Here is a 21,133-nt window from a genome sequence, read left to right as displayed (position 1 = left end):
CCATTCTCCAGGCTCTTTGAATAACAACATCAGCATTTAGCTGAAAGTCTAAAAGAACAGCTGGAGATACTGGCAGGCCTGACATTATCTTAAAAATAACATGAATGAGATATTAAAATAAGAATCTCAAAAATGGACTTCTAGCTTACTGGACCTAACCTGTAGTAGTTCAAAGTTTATCTCAATGTTATGTTGAGTCCGTTGAGTCATCTTGTGATATCAGCTTAAACCACAACCAGTGATTGGACAGTTTGAGGACATTTCGCTGTACTAAGTGAAACATCGTTTCTCCTTGTCTTCGCTGTTCTTGGGCAATCGCCATCGCCCCCCAAACCTATCCTATCCTACTCTTCTTTCTGCATCTTGTCCCATCTCCCCCATCCCATTTCAAGCCCAGCACAGTTTAGCAGATGGCTGTTCCGTCATGAGCCCGGGTCTGCTGAAGATTTTTTTTCTTGCCACGCTATGACGGATTAAGCTGGGCTCTTGTAATATAGCCATAAGTAAGGTCCTTTACCTGCTTTTTGTAAACATAACAATGAGCATGGTCTTGTTACCTGCTCTTTCGTTAATGTTAACAGACAAACAGTAAGGTCCTTTACCTGCTTTTTTGTAAAGTGTCTCGAGATAGCGCCTGTTATGAATTGACGCTATACAAATAAAGATTGATTGATTGATCGTTGAGCTTGTTAGCATCTCTGTCAGACTTCAGCTTGGAATTTATCGGAGGCCCTGAAGTGGCAGCAATATTACATTCAATGGCCTTGAGATCGTTAGCTAGCAGAAAGTGCTTGACAGGAAGATGTTGCAGTTAATTAGCATTCAACAGCCCTTTGATACTGAGCTTAGATGATGCTGGTTTAAGCTTTTGACTTAAAACAGAATTAATGGTAACTGACCTCTGCTTTTTATCCACAACAACCAGACCGCCAAAGGCTTTTTTTCTTTTTTTTTAATTACTTAACACACATTTCAAGGCAAAGATAGCCAGAATGATGGCTTTTTAAAATAGCTACTGATGTAATTCTTTGCATTTTTCATTGTGTTGATGACACTTAAAGGCTTTTGCACTTTTATAGGTCGTTGCTAAAAATGTATAGGTGGTAAGTATGCGCTGGAAGTTTAGAATCATATCTGAAATCACTTGTTCACACATCTCTTCTGTCAGTAAATCTCAGAGCAGGTAGGTTTCCATGCTAATATGTGCGTGCTAACAGGAGAGCAGTTTTCGGGCTGAACTTGCCCTCCATGAAAGATTTAGCTTGTTCACAGAGGGGAGTTATTAGAGGCAGGGGCCCCTTGCTCCTCAGGAAGAAGTTTCACATCAGGACCAGTTTGTTGCATTGTCAAGAGATTAAAGCCAGTTTGTTGAAAGGTCTTTTTGCTATTCCACATGATTGATCCCCCTCCACCCCACTCCGCCCCCACCCTCTCTTTCATACACCAGCCACAAATGCCAAGCTGCTCTCCTTGTCTCTCCTTTCTTCTCTTGAGATTCTTTTCTGTTCTACTTTGTGCCTGTTTTATCTATTTACATGTCAGTGTCACATGCATTGTCGCTCCACTTTTGTCGTTGTGTTCCACCCACACTGCTGTTTCATTTTGCACAAGAGCAGAGTTTTTCTCAAACTGCAGCTGAAGAATTGTTTTCCTCTATCATGTTTACTTTCTTCCATTTTTACCTTCTTTCTCATCATCTCTCTGTGTAACTCTGCCGTGTTCTGTGTCTGATACTGGTCACAATCCATCGCCCCTTGCCAGACGCTGTGCTTGAGGGACATTCCTGATATAATTACAGCTTTTGATTATCCTCCAAACTGACCCCAGGATGGCCTGGCCATGACGCAGCAGCGGTCTGCCAGCCGCTCACACTGCTGCAGCTAATGAGGGACGCTCAGAGTTCCCCACTGCTGGCTGACTCCTTGATTTATTGTCTCACTCGGCTCATACCTGCGGCTGCATTCCTGTATATTAGGAAACGGTAAATAATGGAGTTTACTCCACGACTGATGAACCTTTCCCGTGGTATTTTTCAGACAGGCATGCCATTGCTAAATAGCAGCTGGTTGTTGGTGTGCTATCTCTCATGTGGAAATTAGTTTCACAGGAGCCACACATATGGCATCGCACATAACTCTGGCATGACATGAAAGCGTGACATATAGCACATTCTGAAAATAAAAACATGAACATGGTTATAGCACATCAGAGTTAAGCTGAATGATGACATGCACATATGGTAACAAACACTCCAGAGGGCTGTGGTAGGCCAGGAGAAGTACTCTACATGTACTGCTACAGTAGTCACATGAATGTGACTAATAGGCTAGACGACAGATCTTCTGCATCATATTTTCTAGATCAGACATTAATTGTCTTTAAAGATACATGACACAATTTTACATTTCATTCTTTTAGTAAACTTTGCTTATAATGCTATACTACTGAAGCAAAATAGCAAATGCAGAACTCATATATTGTGAGTGTTTTTAATCTACTGGCAACTGACCATCTAACCTTCCACAACTGCCAAAGAAACATCCAAAACCCCAAACCTTTTCATTTTATATTGAAATAAAACAGAGGATGAGGGCAAGTCCTCAAAAATTGCCAAGCAAAATTTGGACAACCCAAAACATTAGTCATCCCACAGTCAGCAGAGCCAACAGCCTCAGGATGCACCAATCCATTGCTGTCAATCAAAACATTTCCATCGGAGTGATTGGCTCTAGTTGTCAAACCAGTGAGCCATAAACGTGTCAGTTCAGCGGAAGCAAGGAATAATATATTATCCTTGCAGTGAATAGTATTGATATAGAGTGTACTCCTCTTTTTCCACCTCTCTTGGGTTATTTCCACCTCTCTGGGCCTGCACTGCACACGCTGCACTTTAACTGATCATGTATGTGCATGTTTGCTTTCTTAAATAAAGGATTACATGTACAATATGGAGGAAGGATTATGAACAGTATGCTTATTTTTGAATTTATATGGACTGAATGCATCCCTCCAACGTGTTAATGCATTATTCTTTAGATTCCCAACTGATAGAGCAGGCAGATAAATCCAAAGCTATAGATATCATTCCTTAGAGAAAATGTATGTGTTTGCATTGTATTCCATTTCACAATGTCACACATTTTTGCAGATTGAGTTTGGCTTAAGTCATCCTTTTAAAGGGCACCCAGATAAGGGCTGGTCAATTTGGCTGCAGAAACGAGGAAAGAAAATCAGTTGATTGAAAGTTCCCCGCCCATGCACGAACACACTGCAGACCTGTGAACACCCAGCAACAGTGGAACACAGTCACTCTCATATAACCAGTGACTCTTAAATGAGCCACCACCTCGCAATACAGCCACATGTGACACTTTTAGTACAGTTGTAATTTCCAACTACAATCCGGTCACTGCTTTTAGTTATGTTGCTCTGAATCTTCGTGTGTGTGTGTGTGTGTGTGTGTGTGTGTGTGTGTGTGTGTGTGTGTGTGTGTGTGTGTGTGTGTGTGTGTGTGTGTGTGTGTGTGTGTGTGTGTGTGTGTGTGTGTGTGTGTGTGTGTGTGTGTGTGTGTGTGTGTGTGTGTGTGCGTGCGAGGCAGTAAACAGTAAATCCTGGCTTGTGTAGACGTAGCAGCTCCCGTGCTTTGCTCATCCGTCACAAACACATCCCTCGGTAATTAAAACAGCTTGTTGTGTGTGCTGATTACAGGGGGAAACATGGTTGGTGTTTATAACCTTGGGGAATCAAAGGAAACCTCTGTGACCTCTGATAGTCGGTCGGATGTACACGCACACTCAAATCCATAAAAAAAAAAAAAACGTGCACACAATGCTTGGTGTCCCGACTATAATTATGCGGATGGAGGGAAAGTAAGTGGCTCGCCAGCAACACTTTAATTTGAATTCCTCCTTTCGCCCTCGATGTTTCACTAATAGTTCCATCTACAGTAATTTGTTCCGCCTCAGGCGATGACTCATAACAAAGGCATTTGGATGTTAAACAAGTGTACAACACACGTCTGCATGCACACACTCACACACGCATTCACAAATCCATCTTTGTCACTTTCTTCATTTTTCTTAACTTATATTTCTTAACCTTCCCTCCTTACACTTTTCCCTCCATTACCCATTTTTCCACCTTTTTTGACAATCTATGTTACAGCTTTTGGCTGCAGATAGTTCAGAATTATAGCACATCAGTGTTTTAAGTGCTGCTGCTATAAAATGGGTGCAGAGAAACCATAAGAAATAGAATGAGGCACGCAGGCGGGCCGTGCTCCGCTATGCCACTCATTTACTACCCTGGCACGGCTATAACATGACACAGTGCACACTTGGGGCACATGACACCGAATCTATCCAGCAGATATTTATGAAGGACGTATTCTTTTTCATTATTCACACATTAAATCATCATGTGAAATATAAGGCCAACGCTTGCTCTCTTTTTACCTTCTTTTTCATCAGTGGGATTCCACCCAAGAGCCTGAAAACATTCACAAGAACTCCTGTTTTTGCTTCAGAGTTTTATTTGGCCATTACCACCGAGACTTGGAACTAGTTCACTTTTGATTGCCTTTAACTCTAACACAGTCACTTTGGCTCTGACACACAGATAATAGATCGCTACTTAAACAGCTCCCAGGGGAAAATGAGGCTTTTAAGGATATTCTAACTAAAGCTGCATTTCCACCAAAATAACCAAGGGAGTTTAAAGTCCAAGAAGTATTCCACTAAAAAGTTCCTTGAGCTCTAGTGTCAGTGGCCATTAACATTTGGGAAAATATTTTAAATGTGAACAGACACAGCATTCCTGCATTGATCTCTAATGTGTTGCTCTATAGAAGATTTCTTTTAATATTCCACAGGTTTTTTTTATTGTTTTCAATAAGTCATCAGATAAATTCTCTACTTTGTTCCACGAATAGTCCCTATGTTTGTTGGGTTTTTGTTGCGTGACTTTTTAAAAAATAAAAATTGAACAGTGGGAGCCCTTTTTTGGAATTAATGTCAAACCCATTCCACTTGGAAGAAATGCACTTATTTTCCTTAAAACAATACCACATCTCTGGCAAAGGTTCTCAGAGTGGAAACCTGGCTGATCTTTTATGTGAAGCTTGGGATTCGTGTTTAATGACAGAGTAATACGTACGTATCATAAAATGACCCATAATCACAGTGAAGAACATCCATGCAGATATCATGGCTTTATTCCAATAGTTACCACATCACTTTTTGGCCTCCTGGTTTCCGTAAGCTCTTCAGGAATTATCAAAACAGGTTGACTCTTTCTCTGCTGCTCTGGAGGTATAAATACATCTGTTGACAAGATATTGAACTATGCTGGTTTTATATTGATTTGGATATGAGATGCACTGGTTGTAAATGTTATGCACAAACTTTAGCGCTCAATCTCATCTGATTTACGCCCACATCTTGCTTGCAAACCCTCTTGGAGTTAAAGGTCGTCCTGCAGAAACAGCACCTTGTTTCCTTGTCACACATGAACAGCGTAAACGTGTCTGAACGGAGATCACTGACAAGTAGGAGTTGGTGAGTCACTGTTTGTTCTGTTGAGCATAGGGTTGATCTGTGCATAGTCATTTGGACTGAGCACCTGCGGGAATATGCAGAGTTTCCCAGAATAAGGATGATAATCTTGGATCAGTGGCCTGGTTTCCCTCAGTGTCTAATCCATGCTGTGATATCAAGTCTCTCAGAGTGGGGGCAACAATTTAAATCATCAATCACCAACTTAGAATTAGTTTACAGAAACCACAAATATTTCAATAAATGCAAAACAGTAATACCCTGAATCATTTCCCCTTATTTTTCATGCTTCTGAACCAGCTTGAAGGCTGGTTGATTTAATGGTTAACTGTCTACATCAGAGTGAGGGGCATCCAAAGGGATGGAGCCCCAAGCAGTTGGAGTTTCACCACTTCAAGTCCTGTACATGGTCAGCATCGGGGACTTGAACCGGCAAACCCTCTGCTTCCCAACCTCCCCCTCCCAAAGTCCCCACAGACTTGAGCTATTGCAGCACCAGAAGTGATCATGTTACTCTTCGGCTTTGAAACGCTGATTTTCAGATTGGTGGACCTACCAGTTGATTCACCAGCTGAGCCATGGAGAGGGCAAATATATTTTACCAATTGTTTCTGCAGTTGATACATTAGTCTCACTGGGCAAGACTGGGCATCTGGCACCCAATCTCTCAGATCAGCTGATCAGCTGCTCCCGAGGGTGCCTAAAACAAAGCGGACACTCAGAAGGGGCCGTGCGTTTGCTGATGGAATGATCTGCTTTAAGACCTTGAACAGTCATATTCTCTTTCTGTTTTTAAATCTCCTGTTAAGACCCATTTCTTTTCCTTGGCCTTTAACACCAAGTAAGACGTCAACTTTATTTATTTATTTGATTGCTTTTATTGCATGTCTTTTAATTTGACTCATGTTTTATGTCTTTTATTACATTTCTGTATTTCATATGTAGTTTTTTATCTCATGCGAGCTGTTATGTATTTTATTTCTTCTTCTGTACAGCACTTTGTTCAACAGTGGTTGCTTTAAAGTACTTAACAAATAAAGTTGGATTGGATTAAATTAAAAACACTCTCGGAGCCCTAAGAAGTTTCAAAAGAGAAAAATGGCAGTATCTTTGACACTTTCAAAGGATTAGCAAACTTTCTTCAACTGGGGAAAGATAAATCTCATTTACATGTAAAATTTCACAGAGATAAGTTTTATGGGTCTTATACAATGCTAAATGGAGACATTGCAGGATTTAAATCAGCACATTGCCTCTGGTTTGTGATGGAGCTGCTTCTTCTTTGGAGATTTCCTCGTGAATTTTATGTTCCTGACAGAAGGCAGTAGATTTAATGACATTCACATCTGGTAAACAGGGGCCCGACAATCCACCATATTTCACGTCACTGCTGCTATTCTTAGACACTTTCAACCAGCTGAGTCCCATCTAGGCATCGGCTTTATTTTCGCCCCTGATGCGCGTGTCCTCTAGGAGTTTGTAACTGAAGATGAAAAAGCCAGGCTGTTGTAATTAAAGCAGTGGAATGAGGAGCTGGTTATGACTCTCTCAGTCATAATTTGCCAGGTTATTAAAAGGTGAAACTTACTGGAAGGTTTATTGTTACTCAAAATTAGAAGGTGCAGTGTGAGTTCCTGCCAGCAGCTGCATGAGATTTTATCATGGTGCTAATGTACGTGCTAAAGAGAATCTACTCAAATTTGCACAAGATGGTTTGTTGAATTTGAATGCAGTTAAATTTCATATATACTGTTTTCTAATAATTATGGACTATGCATCCTGCAAAATAGCCATTATCAGAGGAACTCAGGACCTCACCTCACTGACAAGGCTTAGCTAAAATTCCATTGTTCATTCATCCTAACTTGTTTGCCCACATGTGTTTTAAGCCTGGAATAAAGAACTAATATGAAGTATAAGTTTCTTTCCTTTTTTTTTTTTTTTTTTTTTTTGAAGTACTGGAGGACAGTAGAGGAAAACCCCTCGTTCATGAGTGAAAACAATCAGTAAACTCATCCCTCACAGACAGAAAATAGCTGCTTCTTTGAAGTTCCCCGCATTTCACAAAATCAGCTCACTTTCAATGTTTATATAGTATCAATCAAAGACTTGTTGAGGAGTTAGGCCAAACTTCCCATGCCCTTCTCGAGAAAGGGAACACAAAACTGTGAAAAATAACCCAAACATTTATTTCGATGCTCAACAAGAAAGATGACGGTCATCAGCTGTTATTTTGTTCAGCTCTGTGGATGCAATCCATCGTTGTTTACCGTCACATGGGAACTCGGGGGGAAATGTCAGATAGATACTTCAAAGTTCATCACAATGGACCATTTTTATGAAGGAAGATCATCATTAATACATCCACAAACACAAACACACACACACACACACACACATATGCTCTTTGTGCAAAGACCAAATGTGCAACATCCACAACCTTTTATAGTCGCTGTAAAGATGCATTAGCTAGATTTCCTTTACTGGCAGCGCTTTGTAAATTAGCCCCTTTGTCGGCTGAGGTCCATCAACAAGTGACCTTTTCAAACCACCGTCAGAATAAAAGCATGCGGCTGCATACTTTAATTCTGACTAGGGGCCAACCTCGCTGACTTATTCATCACCTCCCTATTTACAGCCTGGACAGTACACAGAGCAGGCACTTAAAGCCAATCTGTTTGACTCTCCCATCTTTGCACAATGTTTTTCAACCCTTGCAGAAGAACATGAGATGACGTGTCAGACTTCTTCCCACACATTCCATCTCTTTTTCATAATCCCTCCTTGCTGTGCTTTCCGCCGCTCGCTGTCACTTGCTGTCTTACTCCTCTGCTGTACTTTTGAACTTTTTCCCCCTTAATCCTATTTCCTAAAATGGCCCAGTGTCTCTCCACAGAATTAAGGCCCTGCCGTTCGGTTTCCAGCCAAGTGTAAATGAACAGGCAGGCAGGGAGCGAGGAAGGGAGACAGAGAAAAGGGACCAAAAAAAGACATTGAGAGGGGATGGTAATGATTAAAGGGTTACAGTGTTGACATTATTATTCCTGAACCAAATTGCTGCTGCCTGCCTTACAACTTTGACACATTGAAAATTATACTCTTTTTAACCATACTCTTAGCTGATTTCTCCCACTGCTGTGTTTCCTCCTCTTGCTGTTTCATGTTCCCATTGGGTCTAATTCAGTTGTTAAATCTGCCCTGTCATTACACAACTGTAATAAGAGGGTATTTATCTGATATCTGTTATGCAAGAGTGCCCTCATTATTAAAAAAAAAAAACACGACTAAATGGATCATTGGTTACATTTTTCTGATAAGCAACCTCTTATGACTGAACTAATAATGACAGCCATGACGAGGCAAAGAAGTGCAATGTAATCACAGTCTTATCCCATTTACATTCATACGCCCCTGACGCAGCAGGGGGAGCAAGTTAGGTGTCTTGACACATCTTGCAGGAGCTGGGTATCGCACCCTCAACTATCTGGTTGAGAGACGACGACTCTGCCATAGCCGATACAGAACATGTTGCTTCTCTCTCTTTTGTTACTTAAGTATAAAAAAGTATGTCTTCGTGCACGAACAGCTTAAAATGTTTTCTGTTGTTGAATGCGTCCTCAAAAGTAGATGCATAAACGCATTTGAATTATTGCTTTTCAGCCACAATGCAGGAGGTGAGACAGCAGGATATTTTCAGAGAGACAGATGAGCAGAGAGGTGACACACAGATGTGTGTGTGTGTGTGTGTGTGAGAGAGACAGAGAGAGAGACCAAGAGAGACTACTTACATAGCATCAGGCTCAAGGGAAATCTAACCAGGCAATATCCAAACCAAGGCGCTCTGCTCCTGCCACCTTAGCCCCACACAATTACAATACTATCTGACAGAGATATTGAGCGCCGATCCCTTGCTATTTCTGTGGATGCGTGTACCAGCCCAGAACCTGATTTTATATAAAAGTACCAAAAAAGGCATTAGCACTGACTTATTGAAAAGACAGAGCCATGGAGCCGGGCAGAGCGGGCAAACGCCGTAAGAATCTGTTGACTCTCCAGAGTCCAGGAGAGAAAACATAAAATATGACTGTCTTCTTCTTGTCTGAGGTGGAGGGTGTGGTTTTGAAAAGTTGACCTTTACTTTCACACCATCACTTGAAAGGCTCATTTGTGACCTTATGAGGGGTGCGGTCGAAGAGGACAGCTCGTATGTGGGTTGAATGAGAAAAAGTCGTGACAAACGGCTGTCTTGTTGTCTTTGCATTGAGAAACGAAATATCTGAAAAGGCTCTGGCTGACCTTTTGAGAGTCAAAAGACCGAAATACAAGAAGGATAACTTTCCTCTGAAGCTTTCATGATGCCTCCATAAGCATAGAGAAGGTTTTTTCAATACCAACACACTTGGGTCCATTAGCAGAAGTACAATTTGGGCCTGTCCAACCATGGACTTAACACTTACAATCCAGTCAAAAAATATGGTATAAAACAGTGGTTCTTTACTGGTCTTGTCTCAGAACTCACCCCCAACTCGTTGATGATAATTAGCGACCCAAAGTTCTGATATTTTTCGACCAATTTTATTATTTAGTTTTAAAGTGGAGGTTTGAACCATAAAAGTCCAAAACATGGCACAGACTAAAACGAGCACGTTTTAAATGCACTTTTTTAAACCCACTGAAAACGTCTCTGCAACCCACTTTTGGGTCCCAACCCACCAGTTCAGTACCACTGGTTTAAAAGTTCTTGTGTGCAAGCACCATGCCATGTTAAAAAAATAAGGAATTAACTAGTCAATGCTGACAACCTTGGTAATTGTGCCTTTAAATTTTAAAAATCATTATTTTTACAGATTTTTATTTCAAGCTAAACGTGTCAAAGAACTCTTCATACCGGGCAGAATGACAATTGCAATGGAAACTATATCAGACAAAAGTAGACTTCAGATCAGTACAAATTCTCCAAGTCAATGAACTATACTGTATACAGTATAGGCCTACTGTGATAAAGAAATAGATGATCACAGCAGTACTGATATCCAGAACAACATCCCGACTTTGAGGGTGACATTGTTCGATGACTAACTACAACTATATCTCTCACAAAATAATTACCTGGGGATGTTTTCAGAAATTCTTTTCAGGAAACATGATGAACAGGTCTTTTCATGCACCTTAAGGGTTTTTACCAAAACACAGCTGGAGGAAGATGAAGCAGGCTCATGAAGCCCTGGGGAGATAACCTGCTCTATAAAGTTAGAGTCAGCATTCTTGCTGGCATTAAGTGGGAATGAAATGCTCCATATGGGGAGTCCAGCCTGTAAATACCATGACATACACATCTTCTTTTTTACAACTTAGTAGGGCACTCTTTGCTTCTAAGATAAACTTTTTGGGGGGAGGAGAGGCTTTTTCTAGGCTATATCAAGTTTTTCTTGATAACATTTTGTTTATGGGCCCTTCTCTTTGAACCTTTTTGCTAAATATATCCCTCTTTGAAGCCAATCTAATGCTTTGAAAACAGCCCTTTCTACCATGAGTCATATCAATTACCATCCTCTTTTGACACTGCTCTCATTTTAATGAGTGTCCACACATCACATGTTATATTAAAGAGTCTTGGTCCACTGTTCTCTCATATTCACCTCTGAGGTTCCTTGAGGATATGTAGCCTAGTTCATGGTCAGAGCAATAAAACTGCCAGCGGGCATCAGCAGAGAAAGGACCTGTTTTTTCTTCTTCCTATGAAGGGTTTAGTCTTCTGTCTTTTTATCCTAATGAGATCCATTTAAATGACCACAAAAAGTACCTTAAGGCTCAAAGGTTATTGGTAAGAAGACATTTATTGTACAACCTAACCTAAAGTTCAGTCATGTAAAGTGTAAAACATGGCTACTGTTAGCTCAACTACATCTAGCGCAACTACATATGACTTTGTCCATGTCTTCTATTTCCACTTGTTCTGAGAAGTCGTTAAAAATGGACAGTACAATGATATCACACAGTCCCCCAATCATAGCCACTGTACAGAGACCAAAATAATCCCCACGTCATTTAAAACTGAAATACTTACTGTCTAAAAAATAATATTGACTTCAGGACGATGGCAGAAGTGCTAGGACTGGAACTACATCCCTTATAATATTCCCTGTTTTGGTCTCATGACTGCACTACAAGCCTTAGGTCAAATCCTTTCCTTCTGACTGAATTTGTGATGTAAAGCCACTGCATGATGTGCAAATGTAAGACTAATATATGATTTAGAGGGAGGATGTCCTATACATTCTTTATGAATAATTTACAAATGTAGATGTAGTGTAGAGATTTCTTTGAATAAATAGTGTGCCCATATTTTACACCAAAAATAATGCATTTCCTTTATTAAATGCAATATATGAAGGAATTCTTCACCCTACTCTCTGCATTAATATAAGCTTGTGACTGGCCCATAGCCTGACATGATTGTTGCCCAGTGCTGGTAAATTCTATCGGTCACTGCAGCTACGGACAGCATTGTCAATATAGAGAATGGATGGGTGGATAGGTGACTAATTGATGTATACCACCAAGTGTGAATGGAGTAAATGAATCGAAATGGAACCACAAAGGAGCACACGTGGGTAGAGCTTGAAGACGCAGTCAGATCCTTCATTGATTAAAGCAATACCACAATGATTCATGTTACATAAAAGGTCCTTCATCCAAAAGGGTTTTCAAAATGGATTAAGTCAAATATTAACAACAAATTAATGAATTTCCCAGTTTAGTGGAGTTTTGTACACCACCAAATTATATAAATTATTGGAAAGAAGACTTCTGGAGTCAACAAAAATTCAACAACCTTCTTTAATCTGAAGGCAAGGAGTTGCCTCCCTTCAGTTCCCCAGGTTGCATTTGTGTAAAGTGTATCTTATTGTGTCTTGAACAGAGGTAACCTGCACACACTCTTAACACTATAATACAGCTTAACATGACCAGAGGTGTCCTTTCGGTGGCTGCAACTTCCCTCACTATCCTCTGAAATCCCTACTATGCATCCCCCTGACTCTGCCCACCAAACACCACCTTCATAATCCCATCAGAGAGCCCAGGCATTCCCGGGTGAATAGGTCGATAAAGGGGTTTTGTACCTGGAGGCGTACCTTCCTCTGGCCTCTTAAGAAACTCAGTGAGAGCCGGGAGCTCAGCGTGTGTTTAAGTGAAAGTCCTGTTAACCCCCATTACCCTCTGCAGCACTGTACTGCAGGATTAGCAGAATACAAATAGCACCTCTTGCCCCCCCTCCTGTACTCAACACCACAACTCCTACACACCATCCGCTGGAAGAGTTGCTGACTGTGAGAAAGAGTAAAATATGATTTGGGGCCAAGCAGGTGTTTACTGCATGCTAAACAGGGTCCTGCTGCTCATTATGCAGAGCTTAATGGTGGGAATGCATTAGCGAACAATGTGAATTTTTATAAATCTGTTGAGTAGGGTGATGAAACACACCAGCGGAGTGTTACCCCTTGATACCATGTGAACTTGGCTTGCAGAGGCTCAGATCATGGTGTGAAACAAGGGAAACGCCAGAGGGTTTGGAGGCTAATTAATAATTAATAGCTCAATGCTTCTTTGTATTGTGGTTGGTAGTGTGAAATCAAAAGGCATTCCAAATCAACTGGAGCTGGTGTGCCAGAAACTGCCCACACTGCTAAACCTTGTGAAACTGAAACTCAAGATATGGATATTAACTTCGCAGAACAACTAAGTGGGCTCCGTTCAAAGAAAACAAAGGGAACATTTACTGCACAGGAAAAGAAAACTCTCATCTACAATGTTCTTTATGAAATAAAAGCACATGATTATGAACGAAAGTAACAACTTTAACTCATCTAATTTTTAACAAGTTAATGTGATTTAAAAACAAAACAATCAAAACGTCAGAGTCTTCCCTGTTTTTTATGTTTTTTCTTAGTTAGTTTTTTTTCGGGTGGGGGCTTTTTATGCTTTATTTAAAATACAAGACAGTGGATAGTGTCTGAATATGGGGAGAGAACAGTGGGGAATGACTCAAACCCGGGCCACCCACCTGGAGGATCCCAACCACTGTACATGGGGCACTCTAGCCACAAGGCTACCTCATTGATGGCACCCATTGGTTACTCAAGGCGTATTTTGCAGCCCAAGCGGTCGCCATGTTCAATATGTAGTCTCAACCAAACTTTCGGTCAACCCAGAACAGGCAAAGAGGGGGAACTGAGACGGGCCCTTTTACCTCCATGGCAAACAGTTACAACACACCTGCTGCCAATTCAGAAACAGAATGCTTTCTACTGTCTTTTTACACTTCGGCATTGGAGTATTTTTTTTATTTATTTATTTATTTTTACTTTTATTTGAAAAGGGACCATGTAGTAGAATATTAAACATCAATGTTGCCTTTTCATGTATTACACCAGAACTTGTTTACATCTGCCATCCCTTGTTCACAATTAAAACATCACATTGAATTTATTACACCAGAGTTTGAAGCTTGGGGGAAAAAAAAAAAATCAACGACCATTGACTTTGGACTAAGTTTTTGTTGGTCAATGGGGGCATTCATTTCTGGTTGGTTAATATCAAAGATTTATTTTGGGGATTTTTGAGCGTTTATTAGAGAGACAGGACAAAGGATAGCGTCTGAAATCTCAGAGAGAGAGCGAGCAAGAGAGAGAGAGAGAGAGAGGGGCGAATGGCAATGGGGCCACATGTCGGATTCAAACCTGGGACACCCACTTTGAGGACTGTAGCCTCTGTACATAAGTAACCACAGCAGTCAACCACTCAATATTCTGTACGCTCAAGAGTTCTCTTTTTACTGTTCTTTAATTTTTAATCCCGTCATCTCCATTAATCAGTTTTCCTTTTTGTTTTTAATACTGTTTTGTCAGTTTCACAATGACTGCTCACTGCTGTCTTTGTCTTTTTTATGGATGTGTGTTTATTTAGCTGCATAGTTTGGCAACTTTGCTCATGTTTTGGGCAGAACACTCTTTAACAAGGAGCTGATTGATAAATCTTTTTTTTTTTTTTTTCCGAGATCCTGCCAGGACAAAGATAGACGATTTATTCTGAGGGTAGGTTTGTTTATTCAATTATTCATTGTTTATATAAAACTATCGTGCCATGCTTTCATAGAGTACAAACTCTACCTACAGCCCTTATCCAGTTTGAACATGATATAAGAGTAAAAACCACAGAATGTAACTCTTTTATGTCCACACGCCCAGCCTCTGCTGCTCCCTTATCTATCTCTACCTTCATCGACGTGCCTCCTTTTTTTTTTCTTCTTCCAAACACCTTTTTTTTTAAATGCTCACCTTCATTTCTGCTCTCCTCTCCTCCTCTCATCACTCACTCTTCTCCCATTGATCCTCCCATCTTCCATCCTCTCCTCCTCTCTAGCCCGCTCTGTCTTTCTCCCCCTTGCAGTATCTCAGGCCAATATGAAAGCCGACCAATATGAGATTTCTCGGTTGATGGGGAACCACAGCTGCTCTGTCACGCTGCTTCAGAGTGTGTGTGTTGGTTCGGCTTTTTGTGTGCATTTTAGTTTGAAACACAGAGTAACAAATTTAGAGTGTGCTTTCTGGGAGTGTAGTGTGTGTTTGCATCCTTTTGTGTTTGTGTAGCTCTACAGGCCCCTGGCTGTCAGTCTAATTCCATTTCTATGTGAGGCAGAGATGCTTGAGATAACGGTGTTTTGTTTGTGTGTGTGTGTGTGTGTGTGTGTGTGTGTGTGTGTGTGTGTGTGTGTGTGTGTGTGTGTGTGTGTGTGTGTGTGTGTGTGTGTGTGTGTGTGTGTGTGTGTGTGTGTGTGTGTGTGTGTGTGTGTGTGTGTGTGTGTGTGTGTGTGTGTGTGTGTGTGTGTGTGTGTGTGTGTGTGTGTGTGTGTGTGTGTGTGCTACTGTACTGCCCCGGCTTGTGTTTCAGCTGAGCTTCAATTAAAGTGAACTTGCTCCTGGGAGAGGAGCGGTGGCTGTCCGCCATGCTGCAGACACACACATACACACACACACTATTCCTTCTGATTTATCGAATGGTTCCTTGCTGTACAACATTGCCTGACAGCACACAACCTGATGGGAAATAGTGAAGCAGTCAAAAAATGCGCACTCTGAGACCTGCAAATACATGCACATATGGTAAATCTGCCTCAGTTATGCACATTTCTGAATCAGCTTGTAAATCTGCATGAATCCTGGGACTCTCGAAATACCTGCATACTGAATTCTCCCGCTGAAAATTACATTTTATAGCCATTTGCCACTGTACGATTTGCATGGCTGCACCTCCGGAGCAGAAATTGCTCAACTTTGTCATTGTTCGCTTCACAGCGTCCATATTGTTGCCACCTCAAGTCGAATGTGTGCATATATTTTTATGGTTATTAATCATAGTGGCATCTCGTTTTTACCGGCTTATTCCCCGTAGAGCGTACAGGATGTCGCTGTCATGCCACATCAGCTCACCTCCTCCTGGGGAATAAATGTACTTAGGCTGAGAGCCTCTATGACTCTTAACATGGCAGCTGCACTGAGTCTGTTTGTCTCCTGAGGTCATCAACTACATCTAAATGTTTACAGCCGAGAAAAGAGACATATGAGGAGTCTCAGCGGGCTGTTTGTTTTGACCAGGGTCATAGAGCGTTTTAAAAAGTTTGTGTTTAAAGAAATGTTATTAGACTAGATTAGATTAAAAGTCGCGTATTATATTTTAATATTTCTTAAAGGTATAGTGTGTAGAATTGCTGAGATAATCACTGCCATGATACCCCACAACCCTCGACCTCATCTTTTGTTACCGTTTTGTTTTAGAGTTCCCGAGTGGTGGATTTTGAATACTTAACTAATAAACGCAGATAATATCACAAACGTACAAGAAAATGCAAGGAATTATCTCGAGACGTGTGAAAGGTTCCTATCGTGAATTTTTGCCCAATATTTACACTCTTTTGTTTCAAGCTCAGCAGCTGGAAGCAGCCTTTTTAAGTACAGGAATAATATATAAATACTTTGAAAAAATGATCATCAAAACTGTCTGCCCGTCTCACCTTTCTGTACTTTTAGGCTTTTGAATGCTTTGGTTGTTTTAGAACGACAGATGTTCAAAGATCTTCTAAAAGCAGAAATGTGATGTCATCCAAACGCTCCGGTTAATCTTTGTGGAGGGACTGTGTTGTGAGTGGAATATTTCAAGGTTAAGACTGAACATGAATCACTTTGTATGAATATATTACATATTATTCTTTAGTTACTCCTTTTGCATTTCCACAGTTAACTTCCTTTTTTATCTCTGACAAGAATAGAATAAAAACAAACTGTGTTCCATTTAATGACTTTGCAAACAGAAAACATTTTACATGCCCTGCTAACTTTGTCAGTGTTCATAGTGACTCTCAGGTGATGTACAGCTCCGCATACAATAATCCTCACTGTTCCCGCTCTAGCTTTCCACACTGCTGCGCAGAGAACAAGTTGCTAATTAGCGTCCTCCTTTTACCCTCTTCTTTGCTGAGCTGTGATGTAAAACAAACTCCACCCTGCTGCTTGCTCCTCAGTCGACAGTGTGTGAGTGTTCCTCCACTTCACTTGTTTACACGCGATAACGCCGTGAGTAAACCTGGAGAAAGGCTCCATCAGTTTCACATGAAAAGACGGGGTTTACTCAAGTCAGCGCTCCTTAATCTTGACATGTGAAGAACGGCACTAATTTCCTGTCCTCTTTTCTCCTCTCGAGTGCAGCGCACTTATTTTGATGATGTAAACACCTCGGTTTATCGTGCTGGTTTCCAAATTGCCTGAAGTGGCTTCTTCTGTAATTGCGGTTTGGAGCAGGGTGCATGTTCGCGTGTGTGTGGGGGGGGTAAAAGACTGCACAAGCAAATGTGTGTAAATAATCTCGCATGTACACGCACTTGATACTGCAGTGAAGTGTGCCGTAAGTGATCCTTAAACGGTCACCCAGGCTTGTGACTCCATCACATGTCTACACCTTGATTAAGATCTGTAGGCTGTGACGGTAATTACCTGCCAGCTACTCGTCTTAAAAACACGGCAGACCCCAGAAGAGGGGGGAACAGAGGGAGGCCCAGGGATGGAAATAGGATGATGACAGAACAGTTGGAGTGTGGGTAAAAACAAGAGCTGCGGGAAATACGATTTTTCTTTTAAATGGAGTGTTTAGTGAAGGGAAAAGGGAGAAAGTGTAAACAGAATTAGAGGGGATTTGGATAAAAAAGGGGATGAAAAGAAGAGGAGCAAGGATAGCAACCGCTGATAGCTGCTGAACGTTTGAGGCAGAATCCACAGTCTCAGACAAGGTAGCAGGTGGTAAACGCTTTACATCACTCACTTGTTTGTTCTGTGGGCTGAGTCTGTCAGAGTCTCTAATAATGTAAAGAGAAAGTACACCGAACTTCACGAAAAACTTTTCTGGGACTGAACATGAATTTGTGACTGTTTGAAATTGGCAGTGAATGCTAAAATGTGACTAATCTACCTAGTCTCCTTTAAAGGGGACGATGACATTTATTTTCCGCAGCAGGAATGAATGGTTGAAAACACTTTAGACGCCTAACGAAGCTTTGTCTCGCTCTTTTTCTTTTGCTTGCCAACTTCCATGTATCCATTCCTCCTTCATCCACGATACATCCATCCATTATCTGTAGCCTACTGCTTATCTATTCAGGGTTGAAAAGGGGGCTGGAGCCAATCCCAGCTCCACCCTGGACTGGTAGCCAGTCAATTACAAGGCGCTTGCCAAGTTGCGTTCTTTCATTGATACTGTGAGGACATCCAAGAGGATCATATACAGAGCTGTTATATAAAAGCAATTAACAGTTGGACTGTCGCTTCATCTGTGATGTATTGGGGATATATTCAGTGGCCTCTGTGAAAGGGGAAAGAGGTGTGTGTCAGGGGCACCACTAGCCTGGTCAACATGATCAGTTATCAGCAGCTTGAAGCTGAAAAGTCGCTAAGTCCAACAGCCCCGACTCAAATGTGAACTGCATTTGCCTGCAGATTTTAGCATTGACGACTATGGCAACAAACAAAGTTTAAAAGCATCTGGGTCAGCTCAAACGCTGAGCGTTATATCAGCTGCTCCTCCTGACAGACTGTAAAATGGTAAAAAGGAGTTGGAAGAACACCACAGAGTAAGCTGTACAAAGACCTATATGTGCTGTAGTATTCAACCAGGCGTCAGTGCTAATGCCTGCCTGCTGCACCAACAAATGTCATTGTCAGCCCATCTCTGCAGAGGATTAACAAAAGGATCTCCACATCTCCTCTTCGCCTCCTGTCTTCCATCGACATCTCCTCCTCTTCCATTGTCCCTGTATTGTCAGCCATTGTAACTCCTGTCTTTTTCACCTCCTACAAATCGAGGGCCCGCATTGAGCCATCAATCACAAGAGTGCAGCTTTAAACGGAAAAGGGAGATAAAGAGGCGAGGGCTGTAATGCCTATTTGTCCATCAACTCCCTCTGACTGACTAACTGGCTGAATCACGGTTAGCTCGCGCGGCTCGGTGAGTTATTTGGTTTGAGTCTTTGAAGCCGTTCTGGTTATGCGCTTGTCAGAGTGAGGTGCGAGGGGCATTTGCGCAGCACCTGCTCATCTTGTGGCCACTGATCCGTAAAGACAAACTAATTTTCTCCTCAACCGGTAATGAAGAATGAAATCTTTTCGTTCTGTTGTCATTCAACAGTGTTGGGTTTAGCACACGATTGTCTTCATGTCTGTCTGTGCAAAGACGAGGCCAAAAAGATTCTGCTTAAGTGCCTTGTGCCCTCTCACTGAGACAGATCATTTATTTAAAGACGCATTCTAGCATATATTGTTCGCTGTCTGCCGTTCATACACCACGTCATGGATTCCAGTCACAAACACACACACACACACACACACACACACACACACACACACACACACACATGCACGCTTGTGTTTTTGAGGGCTTTTTAACGAAGACATGGATAGTTGCATGAATTCATATTCATGTGCCACCTACTTTTATGCAAAATGCAGTCATTTTTCAGTTTGCTAGTAATTACCAATGCAAATTACCAGCTGTAATTATATACGACCACAGTGTTTAAGCACCCTATAACATTCAAATTAGATTAGCTTGTTTATGCTTTTTGGATTTAATCATAATTCCTGAACCTGGAGCCTTTTCATCCTGTTGACGTCCCCTTCTCACACTAATGTTGAATTTTAGAAGCAATGACTTACCTGAACTTATTTTGTTTTCGACACATCTTCATTAAGATATTTGAATTTCAAAATACCTTCTCGTCGAGGTTATACCCATTTACATTTTACCGTGTTAACATTATTCCGGATAAAGATGACTAAATTAAAGTTGCATTTCTGTTTGCAGTGGGTCAAATCATGGGATTTGTTCATAGCAGCTTAATTAAGTTGGCATTGTTCTAAGCTGGATTGTATGATGTACCCAACTATTCACAATTTTCGATTATTATTATAATTATTCTAAGCCCTGAACAACACCAGAAGTTAACTCATACTATTAGCATATAGATCAGATCTAGAGAGACACCAAAAGTGAGAAAGAGAGAGTGGGGTAGACATGCATGAAAGGGTCAAGGCAACCAATGAGGTAAAGAGCTGCTGTGCTCTGTGAAATGAGCTAAATCTGCACCCCCCAAATAGTCCTTTGACAGTTAGAATCATTTTTTAACAGCCATCAGCCACAACCAAGGAAGTTGAATTTAGTGCACTTTTAAAGCTTCACTTGCCGTCATTTAAACTATTTTTCTATTGCCACTGTTTTCTCATATAACATCCGTATTTCTGCAACACAAAATCTGATGTCATACTGCGCCCAACAAGCTTTGAAAAGATTTATGCTCTTTCAAATTTGGTACTCCCGCTGGCTTTTCCCAACACAGGCTGTGCTGACCCCTGTCTACTTAAGCTAATACACTGACTATTGAAGAACCTCATACAACCCTACTTTTAAGTAGAAAAAAACCCCCATAGCTATCTCTTTAAGGGCCACAATATCAATCAATCAGGAGTAGGTGGAGACCAAACCAGAGTTTAAAATAGAGCAAACCTTTATTTCTCACTGTAACAGGCAACCTTTGCTGACACTGACTGAAACTCTACTGTACCTTTCATTGTTGTGTTAAAGCTTCTGGATCGACCCCTAGAGTCCCTTACATCCAGTAACTGTTTTACCTTACTGAATACTCAATTCTTCTGTAACACTTCTCCTTTTCTATCTCGTTCCACACACTCTTGCTCTTGGCCTCTGTAATTCAGTTATCTTCTCCCTCTGGTTAACAATTACGCATCCTCAGGTTTTTCCAAAATTACCTCATCCCTTGCAGAGGGAGCGATTATCATACAGTGTGTGTGCCTGAGAAGAAAATTGATTTGCATTTGAGTCAGATCCTTCAGTCGGCTTTCCCCCGGACTCTTTGGTACACTTAGAAGAGCAGGAGAGACAGCGGGGCTTGTTAACAGAAGGATACAGAGCAGCGCTTCATTACAACACTGGCTATTATCCTGTGCTACCTGAATTCCAGC

The 21,133-nt window shown here is 41.2% G+C and overlaps 1 protein-coding gene across 3 annotated transcripts in view; it reads left to right on the top strand.

Moving 5' to 3' along the window:
- Positions 1–21,133, top strand: part of samd12 (sterile alpha motif domain containing 12) — a 104,617-nt gene that overhangs the window by 59,464 nt on the left and 24,020 nt on the right. For 2 of the 3 annotated variants that reach the window (XM_079367750.1, XM_079367748.1), the window contains exon 5: positions 14,611–14,647. The exons of the other annotated variant lie outside the window; for it this stretch is intronic. In XM_079367750.1, coding sequence (XP_079223876.1) covers positions 14,611–14,645 — 35 coding nt within the window. In that variant the 3' untranslated portion in view covers positions 14,646–14,647. The remainder of the gene's footprint in view (positions 1–14,610; positions 14,648–21,133) is intronic. 3 annotated transcript variants of the gene reach the window in all.

Source organism: Symphodus melops (assembly GCF_947650265.1).
Source record: "Symphodus melops genome assembly, chromosome: 18".
Lineage (NCBI taxonomy): Eukaryota > Metazoa > Chordata > Actinopteri > Labriformes > Labridae > Symphodus > Symphodus melops.
This window is presented reverse-complemented; position numbering and strand designations above follow the sequence as displayed.